General features: G+C 39.0%; 1 protein-coding gene across 1 annotated transcript; it reads left to right on the top strand.

Moving 5' to 3' along the window:
* The first annotated feature begins 7270 nt into the window (after positions 1-7270).
* Positions 7271-7993, top strand: LOC111904635 (uncharacterized). Its single transcript, XM_023900376.1, has one exon. It carries the CDS (start codon positions 7271-7273, stop codon positions 7991-7993), a length of 723 nt encoding a protein of 240 aa, XP_023756144.1.
* The last annotated feature ends 2801 nt before the right edge of the window (positions 7994-10794 follow it).

Genomic DNA, 10794 nt, shown 5'->3' on the forward strand with positions numbered 1-10794 from the left:
TTATTTTCTGTACTTCACAAATATGTGCATTATGCAAATAGGCATTGTTATTGTGTTGTGTCCTTGAGGACTGAAACCTGATTCTCTATGCTACCCATTAGTACAACCAAGGAGTGATAATTTATTTGTTTAAGATGTTCACGACAATGTTATAACAACCATCTACTCAACTGGTGGTTATGCTCCAAAAGAACTTATGGTTGGCACCATATCAGCTTCATAACAAGATGACACTAATATAACTCCTAAAGATGGTCCAGTTACTTCGGCCTCTGGTTATGTTGGATCTTCTGATAATACTGACCTCTTTAACATGTTTACACCACCAATGATCATGATGACATTATACATGATCTTCACGCTAATTGTCTCACCACTTCTGGTCCACTCATCTTAATAAATCATATTGTCACTCGGATTATTAGAAACCTAGTTATTGATGTCTAGAATAAAAGTCAAGTGTCAAGCAACTTTTTTCTTTATGTGAATTATGTGTCATTGATTATGCGTAAGAGAACTTTTGATGCATTATGTGAACTAGATTTCATTAAATCTATGCAAGATCAGCTTCATGAAATTACAAGACATAATGTATGGACACTTCGTCCCAGACCTGAAAATAAAACAAATATTGGAATAAGATGGGTCTATAGGAATACGTTTTATGAAAATTGATTCATCACAAGGAATAAAGCCCATTTGGTAGCTAATGGATTTGGTCGACTTGATCGATTGGTCTTTGACAGAACTTTTGCTCAAGTGGCAAGACTTGAAACTATTGGATCCTTTCTAGTTTATGCATATTTCAAATAGTTCAAAGTATATCAAATGGACGTGAATATAGACTTACTTCATGGAGACCTAAAAGAAGAAGTCTTTCTTATGCAGCCTCCAGGATATGAACTTGAAGACTTTCCAAAACATGTTTACAGTCTTGACAATGTTGTCAATGGACTTAAATACTCTCCCAAAGCAAGGTATGATACTTTCTCATGTTTATTTTTTTAATAATGGTTATAATATATGAGGAATTGACAGTACTTTATTCGATAAGAATAAAAACTTGTATTTCATCTTGGCCCAAGTATATGTTGATAATGTATTTTTAGCTCCACAAATGAAAACGTTTATAAATAACATGGCGCGATCATGAACAATATGTCTGAGTTGAGTATGATTAGGGAGATGGCCTTCCTTGATCTACAGGAAAAACATAGGCTCCAAGTATTTTGATCTACATGAATAACCTTTTTTGTGTTGATTGCATAATTAGGAAAGTCACGGTAGAACTGGATTGCTTTTTAATACTAAATTTTATTTATTTTATTTCACTACTATTTTTAGTTTTAATTAATAATCAACAACCCGACCTTGTTATTTTCTGTACTTCACAAATATGTGCATTATGCAAATAGGCATTGTCATTGTGTTGTGTCCTTGAGGACTGAAACCTGATTCTCTATGCTACCCATTAGTACAACCAAGGAGTGATAATTTATTTGTTTAAGATGTTCACGACAATGTTATAACAACCATCTACTCAACTGGTGGTTATGCTCCAAAAGAACTTATGGTTGGCACCATATCAGCTTCATAACAAGATGACACTAATATAACTCCTAAAGATGGTCCAGTTACTTCGGCCTCTGGTTATGTTGGATCTTCTGATAATACTGACCTCTTTAACATGTTTACACCACCAATGATCATGATGACATTATACATGATCTTCACGCTAATTGTCTCACCACTTCTGGTCCACTCATCTTAATAAATCATATTGTCACTCGGATTATTAGAAACCTAGTTATTGATGTCTAGAATAAAAGTCAAGTGCCAAGCAACTTTTTTCTTTATGTGAATTATGTGTCATTGATTATGCGTAAGAGAACTTTTGATGCATTATGTGAACTAGATTTCATTAAATCTATGCAAGATCAGCTTCATGAAATTACAAGACATAATGTATGGACACTTCGTCCCAGACCTGAAAATAAAACAAATATTGGAATAAGATGGGTCTATAGGAATACGTTTTATGAAAATTGATTCATCACAAGGAATAAAGCCCATTTGGTAGCTAATGGATTTGGTCGACTTGATCGATTGGTCTTTGACAGAACTTTTGCTCAAGTGGCAAGACTTGAAACTATTGGATCCTTTCTAGTTTATGCATATTTCAAATAGTTCAAAGTATATCAAATGGACGTGAATATAGACTTACTTCATGGAGACCTAAAAGAAGAAGTCTTTCTTATGCAGCCTCCAGGATATGAACTTGAAGACTTTCCAAAACATGTTTACAGTCTTGACAATGTTGTCAATGGACTTAAATACTCTCCCAAAGCAAGGTATGATACTTTCTCATGTTTATTTTTTTAATAATGGTTATAATATATGAGGAATTGACAGTACTTTATTCGATAAGAATAAAAACTTGTATTTCATCTTGGCCCAAGTATATGTTGATAATGTATTTTTAGCTCCACAAATGAAAACGTTTATAAATAACATGGCGCGATCATGAACAATATGTCTGAGTTGAGTATGATTAGGGAGATGGCCTTCCTTGATCTACAGGAAAAACATAGGCTCCAAATATTTTGATCTACATGAATAACCTTTTTTGTGTTGATTGCATAATTAGGAAAGTCACGGTAGAACTGGATTGCTTTTTAATACTAAATTTTATTTATTTTATTTCACTACTATTTTTAGTTTTAATTAATAATCAACAACCCGACCTTGTTATTTTCTGTACTTCACAAATATGTGCATTATGCAAATAGGCATTGTCATTGTGTTGTGTCCTTGAGGACTGAAACCTGATTCTCTATGCTACCCATTAGTACAACCAAGGAGTGATAATTTATTTGTTTAAGATGTTCACGACAATGTTATAACAACCATCTACTCAACTGGTGGTTATGCTCCAAAAGAACTCATGGTTGGCACCATATCAGCTTCATAACAAGATGACACTAATATAACTCCTAAAGATGGTCCAGTTACTTCGGCCTCTGGTTATGTTGGATCTTCTGATAATACTGACCTCTTTAACATGTTTACACCACCAATGATCATGATGACATTATACATGATCTTCACGCTAATTGTCTCACCACTTCTGGTCCACTCATCTTAATAAATCATTTTGTCACTCGGATTATTAGAAACCTAGTTATTGATGTCTAGAATAAAAGTCAAGTGTCAAGCAACTTTTTTCTTTATGTGAATTATGTGTCATTGATTATGCGTAAGAGAACTTTTGATGCATTATGTGAACTAGATTTCATTAAATCTATGCAAGATCAGCTTCATGAAATTACAAGACATAATGTATGGACACTTCGTCCCAGACCTGAAAATAAAACAAATATTGGAATAAGATGGGTCTATAGGAATACGTTTTATGAAAATTGATTCATCACAAGGAATAAAGCCCATTTGGTAGCTAATGGATTTGGTCGACTTGATCGATTGGTCTTTGACTGAACTTTTGCTCAAGTGGCAAGACTTGAAACTATTGGACCCTTTCTAGTTTATGCATATTTCAAATAGTTCAAAGTATATCAAATGGATGTGAATATAGACTTACTTCATGGAGACCTAAAAGAAGAAGTCTTTCTTATGCAGCCTCCAGGATATGAACTTGAAGACTTTCCAAAACATGTTTACAGTCTTGACAATGTTGTCAATGGACTTAAATACTCTCCCAAAGCATGGTATGATACTTTCTCATGTTTATTTTTTTAATAATGGTTACAATATATGAGGAATTGACAGTACTTTATTCGATAAGAATAAAAACTTGTATTTCATCTTGGCCCAAGTATATGTTGATAATGTATTTTTACCTCCACAAATGAAAACTTTTATGAAGAACTTGGTGCGATCATGAACAATATGTTTGAGCTGAGTATGATTGGGGAGATGGCCTTCTTTCTTGATCTATAGGAAAAACATAGGCTCCAAGTATTTTCATTAACCAAAGTAAGTACATCACTAAACTTCAAAAGAAGTATTCCTTTACTAACTACAAACATGCGAAAACTCAAATGTCCACATGTACTAAAATATGGTCTATCCAGATGGGAAGGATGTTTATCCTTCTTTATATAAGGGAAGGATTGGTTACCTATTCTATGTCATAGCCAGTAGACCTGTCATTTTGTTTACCACCAGTTTGTATGCAATATTTCAAGTTGCCTCCAAGGAAGATCACATGCTGGATTCGAAAAGGATTTTCGAATACCTGAAGGAAACTCCAAATCTTAGTCTCTTGTACCACCATAGATTGATTTTTTGATCTAATTGGTTACACAAATTAATATTTTGTAGGTTTCTTGTTAGAAAGGAAAAACACAACTAGAGGATACCAACTTCTAGTAGATACACTCATAAGTTGGTCCTACAAGAAAAAAAAACATTAGTTATGTGTTCCACAACTGAGGCTGAATATGTTGTTGGCAGAAGATGTTGTGCTTGAATCTAGTGAATTTAGAATCAATTATTGGACTATAACCTAAAGTTGACGATGACTCCATTTTGTTGTCAGACTACCAATGCAAATCAGTTCACTTAGAATCCTTTCCAACATTCAATACTAAGCACATTGATATTAAACTTCAATTTATTCATGACAATGTTCCGAACACAAAGATTAAGCTGATGCATGTTCCCACCAAAAATTAATTGACTGGTCTTTTCAACAAACCTCTTAATGAACAAAGAAAAAAGTTTCAAATTAGTGAAATGGGGATGTTATCCCAAACATAAGGTAAGTTTTTAGTATTAGGAACACTATGTTTATTTTTGGTCTCCTTAATACTATAGTCTTTGTTGAAACATCTTTTGGGAATTTCTTTCAAGTACTGTAATTTCTTTTTGTCTTCTTGTTAAACAAAAATTCAATAATGACTTCATATTATAACCTACTTCAAAGTAAAAAAAAATCTATTTTATTTATTTAAACTAAACATATTACAAAAAATTTAAACATATCATACAACCAAAAGCTAGGACCATCATCATTCTATTCTTGATTGATGCTAACCTTTTCATCCATGAAATCATACTAGGTGCTCCCATTTTCAAAGTACATCACATAGTTCCTTCCTTGCATTTGACCAATCCTGCCAACCCGCCAACCTTCATGGTACCATACATACACTATATCTGTAAGCTTCAAGTTCACTATCATAATAGGAGGATAAGGCATTGGTTCTTCAAGACCATGCTTTCCAGAAAAGGTGTTCCAGTGTCTCGTACAGTATTTAACACCTTCCATTTGACATATCCAACACTCACACTAAATAGTAACAACCATTCAAACTAGGTTTTGTGCTTAACACCTCTACTATGTCACCGATCTGAATTTGCTTTCTCATTATTTTCTTTGAAAAGTTAATGAAATAGAAGAACTCTTAAAGTGGTTGTGTATTTTAAAGTAATGACTAGGACTGAGGATACAAAGCTACATTTATAACCAAAAGGAGAATGGTAAATTTTTCATTTAAATCCATTCTTGATACGACCAGTGTGTATTTCCAAAGAAAATGTAAGAGTCCAAAAACATTAAATGGAAATCTAATTTATTTGGATTTTGACTCTTGAAATATCATTTCAAGATCCTTTATTGTGAAAATGCATGTCCACTTCCTTATCGAATCAATGATAGACTCGATTTTCAAGGATATTCTTCAACATTGATTTTCATGTTGGTTTGACTATAACGCTAACATTTCTTATCACTAGCTCACACAATATGTCTTAGCATGCTCTGAAGCTGGTAAAGAACGATTCATTTGTTTTTACTTCAAATTTGTCTATTCCATATATTATACCTTTGATATTGATGTGAACTTCTCATAGTTTAAGAATGAAATTATTATGATCAGTTACGAATTCCTAGAAGCATGTTGTATATGTGCGAAGACTCATAATCCTCAACCAGTAAGGTCTAGAGGGAGCTTCCAACTCAGGAAGTTCCTGATGGGTTTACTAAGCATATATACATGAATTTTAGGCAATGGAAGCATTCATAACAAATCCTAAGTATACATGTACCCTAAAATCTAGGTTCTACTATTATGACAACGTACTTTCAAAACTAGCATTATAAAATAAAGAAAAGGATTTGTTTACTAACCTTGTGACAAAATCGAATTTGTCACTTAACTCCTTGATGAATTTGATATCCTTGTTGCTCTTGGAAAGTCTAGCACCCAAAGTAGAATGCCTCTGATGGATCATACATAAAAGACTAAAAAGCCCTATAACTTTAACAGAGAGAGGAGAGGTTGTATTTATATAGATGTTGTATTTTCAAGATAATCAATTAAATAATCAGATTTACTCTTGATTAAAATATTTTACTTAGCTATTATCGGGATAGCTTCTGGAAGTTTTATGGAATCTCCATAAAACCGCCCACTCAGTAGAATATCTAGAATATTCATGTTCTACAGTTGTTGAATAGTTACCATTCAGTCAATGTACCTTTAGATTAAATCTAATTAATTCCAAATTAATTTTAAATTAATTTTAATTAGCTTTAACTAATTTCTAATTAACTAACTAGCCTATAATAAATTAACAAACTCTTTCTCTGGATCTCTCTAATTAGTTCTAGCCATTTTAGCTCTTGAGGCAACCTAAAAGGACTTTGTTATTATTCACAAACTTACACCAGTTAGTTATGACATTGGATGCTCATTTCCAACAGGTTATATATATATATATATATATATATATATATATATATATATATATATATATATATATATATATATATGATGACGTGCCTAAGCCGGCACGAAAGAGTCACGCTCGGCCAAGAAACCTGGTGCCCTGGCTGAGCCAAGAGAAGCGGACTCAGCGCCCGCCAGGGCCCCTAAGAGCAGGGCGCCCCGATGAAAGGCTCGTGCCCACCAGGGACGCTCCCGGCATTAAGACAAAGGATACGGTAAAGCGACAAGGCGAAGGGTCAGAGCATTACCATCGGAGCCAATGGCAGTACTCTGACAGAAAGAGGCGTACAACCCTGCATTCAGCGCCTCTAAACCCCACCTAACTTGACCGTCGGAGCGTTTTTCCGGGAGTCTCCTCTCGGGAAGCGGATGACACCGATTTTCTCTTGTGACCTTGCAGGTACTTTCTAGCTCCACACCAGACATCAAGCCAGAGCAAAGGAGCAAGGTCGCATCATTTGGCGCCATCCGTTTTGTGTGACGAAGAACAAAACTAAGACCACCGTTCAATAGAATCCATGGCGTCTGACGGTGGCGACGGAGTCGAACGAGTTCAGAACAGCCCCATACGCTCCCTGACACCGTTGGACGACATGTCACCGCCTATAACGACCACCAAAGAAGCCATCGGGGAGGGAAGCTCTGTGCTAACCATGATGCCGCCAACAAGCCGACAGTTAGCCCAACCGCTTCCCGCACTATCGGAAACGAACACTGAAACCACCGCTCAACCACCACCTCAACAACCGTGGCCAACCTTGGGGACGATACCGTCAGCCACACCTCTTCCAACGTCGTTGACATTTCAGCCAACAGCAACACAATTCTCAATAAACCAAACGTCACCATTCTTTACCCCGGTGGTACAACACCAACTTCCCTTTTTTCCAGCAGCGATGGCAATTAACCAAACACCAAACACCCAACCGACATTTCACGTGCTGCCACAAAGCCAAATACCAATGAGTACACAGCCGACACTCCCACCGCTCGCACAAGCCATGATAGCACCACCATCGGTTTCCTACTCTACGACAGGAACTTGGGGCGAACCTCTGGTAACCACCAACATGAGTCGGCAGCAGCCTATACCAACACAACTCCCAACCCAACCTTTACTCATGCATCCAGGATACTCGTTACAGCTGTCGTTCCAGCAACAAGCCTTCTATGGTCCCAGTCCGGGGTACCAGGCATTCTACGGTCATTTGGGAGCGCCGTCGTATAGCTCGCCCCACTAGTATGATGCGCAAGGCCCGCTAGCCATACCCTATCAGGATTGCCTATCGCGGAGTGTTACATCTCCGTTTGCCAAGGAGCTACTAGATTACGAAATCCCAAATACAGCAAAACTCCCCAACTTGAAAACCTACAATGGTACAACCAATCCAGATAGCCACATTGATACATACGAATGGACGATGACGTCGTTAAAGTTGCACAAGCGTTTCTGGTGCACATACTTCCCGACCACCCTAGATGGAAATTCGGGCATGTGGTTCAAGACATTACAACCAGGTAGCATCTACAACTTTGGCCAACTCAAATATCTCTTCCTTACAAACTTCATGCAATTGCATAAGTACAAAGGTGACTCCCACTCCATCAATGGGTGTAACTAAAAGGAGGGGAAATTGTAAGAGAATATTTCACACGGTTTGTGAATGCTACGTTAGATGTTCCAGGTCATGACGAAGGCCTTATAGCAGGAGCTTTCACATGGGGACTCCTGCCGAGTCCTTTGTCACAAAAACTCATGGGCAAAAAACCACAAACAAGAGTCGAATTGAAGGAAAGGGTGGAGAGGTATAAGGCAAGAGGAAGGCGAGGTGGCGAAAGAAGCATATTTGAGCGCCATAACAGTCAAGCGCTATAACCCAACCCACGGAGAAACACCGGGATGAAGCAGATACTCTGGACAAGGAAAGAGACCGATGGGGCGCTTCAGGCCATTCTTCAGAGACGACAGATGAAGCCGATGACCAGAGGTATACGCGGTCGCAGACAAGCAACAAGAAAAGCGCCAAAAGGGCAGTATTGTGAATACCATAAGAGCAAGACACACGATACCGCTAATTGCTCAGTCCTTAAGAAAGAGATGGAGGAGAAAAACTCAAGGGGGATCTTGTGGAGATAGCACGTAGCCTGCGTGCCAAATTCGACGCCGAAAATTCCAAAGGAGCTCCGAAATAGGGCACTCAACCCAAAGAAATATTCATGATATGCGACAAGAGGGGTAGGCACGAAGGGACTACCCGCCCGGAGAACCCCACGGACGCGACACAAGCGCTCACATTCTCGGCACCGGATCCTAGGCTGGAAGGCTGGACAAGTGATGACCCACTCATAATCCAAGCCTCCATTAAGGACGTGGTTATACACAGAGTGTACATCGACACAGGAAGCTCAGCGAACATCATCTACGAACACTACTTTCTTCTACTCCCAGACAGGTGGAAGGATGGCTTAAGACCTACAATGAGAAGGTTGGTCGGATTCATGGGACACAGTCTATGGCCATTAGGAACCATCCACCTCCCCCTTACGCTGACTAGTCACGACAAGCAACGGAGGAAAACGGTTTTCGTCGATTTTGTCGTGATCCGACACTCAGTAGAACATAACATCATTTTGGGCAGGCCGTCTCTACTTAAATTAGGAGCGATCCCGTCAACAATGCATGGGATAGTGAAGTTCAACACTAGCGATGGACTGGCTACAATCCTGGCCACACCACCAAGACAACTGCAATGTTTCGCAATCATGCAGCCAGCCGAGATGACAAGGGAAACCAAAAAAGCACGAGGCGGACCGGCAGACGAGAAGGAAGTGATCAACGAAGAATACCCCGATCATACGATGAGCATCGGCCGCAACCTCCCAGGGCACACCAGACGGGCGCTTGTGGACCTCCTCAGACGATACAAACACGTGTTTGCATGGGTTCCCACAGACATGGTTGGCGTAGACCTGAAAATCATAAAGCACAAGCTCATGATTAAACCAGGCACAAAGGAAGTTAAGCAGAAAAAGAGGGTTCAAGGAGGGGACCGCAATAGGGTGATCAACGCGGAGGTAGCCAAACTGACAAAGGCGAGGATCTTGATAGAAGCAATCTTCCCAACCTAGATAGCCAATCCTGTCATGGTACGAAAACATGATGGGTCATGGCGCATGTGCATCGACTTCTCTGGACTATACAAAGCGTGCCCTAAGGACTGCTACCCCCTACCAGAAATCGACCAGAAGGTAGAATCATTACAAGGTTTCAAATTAAAGTATTTCATGGATGCGTATTAAGGGTATCATCAGATCCTAATGAAAAAAGACGACGAGGAAAGAACGGCCTTCTACACAGATCACGACACATTTTGCTACACCAAAATGTCAGTCCGATTGAAAAATGTGGGGACAACATACCAACGCTTGGTCGACTCCATGTTTACAAAGCAGATTGGAAGAAACATCAAAGTATACGTCGATGATACGGTCATTAAAGTGAGGATGAAGAAAGAATGCTACAGGACGTTGAAGAGACCTGCAGGATGTTGGAAGAAGAAAAGATGAAGCTGAACCCGAACAAGTGCACCTTCGGAGTTGAAGAAGGCCAGTTCCTAGGATACTATGTTACTAGGCAAGGCGTCCAGCCCAGCCCAGCAAAAGTGGATGAGTTCATGTAAACTCCACCTCCAAGCACTTTAAGGGACACGCAAGGCCTGAATGGGAAAATCACAGCACTCAGCACGTTCATATCAAAGCCGGCCAACAGGGCCATGCCGCTATTCAACACACTAAAGGGTTGTATCGAGAAAATTAATTTCCAATGGATGGCAGCAACAGAGGAAGCGCTCCAAGGCATCAAAGAAGCCTTACACAAACTACCCACGCTAGCCAGCCCCATCCCTGGGGAAATATTACAAGTATACCTCTCAACCTCATCCAAAGCCATATCATCCGCACTAGTTGTGGAAAGGGAAGGGGAGCAGAAACCAGTGTACTTCGTTAGGCAAGCGCTACAGGGCCACGAACTTAACTATCCCAC

This window comes from Lactuca sativa, chromosome 4 (assembly GCF_002870075.4).
Source record: "Lactuca sativa cultivar Salinas chromosome 4, Lsat_Salinas_v11, whole genome shotgun sequence".
Taxonomy (NCBI): domain Eukaryota; kingdom Viridiplantae; phylum Streptophyta; class Magnoliopsida; order Asterales; family Asteraceae; genus Lactuca; species Lactuca sativa.

What these genes read in the sequence shown, in the direction of transcription:
- LOC111904635 (XM_023900376.1), top strand. Translation starts at nt 7,271, where the DNA reads ATGGCGTCTGACGGTGGCGACGGAGTCGAACGAGTTCAGAACAGCCCC.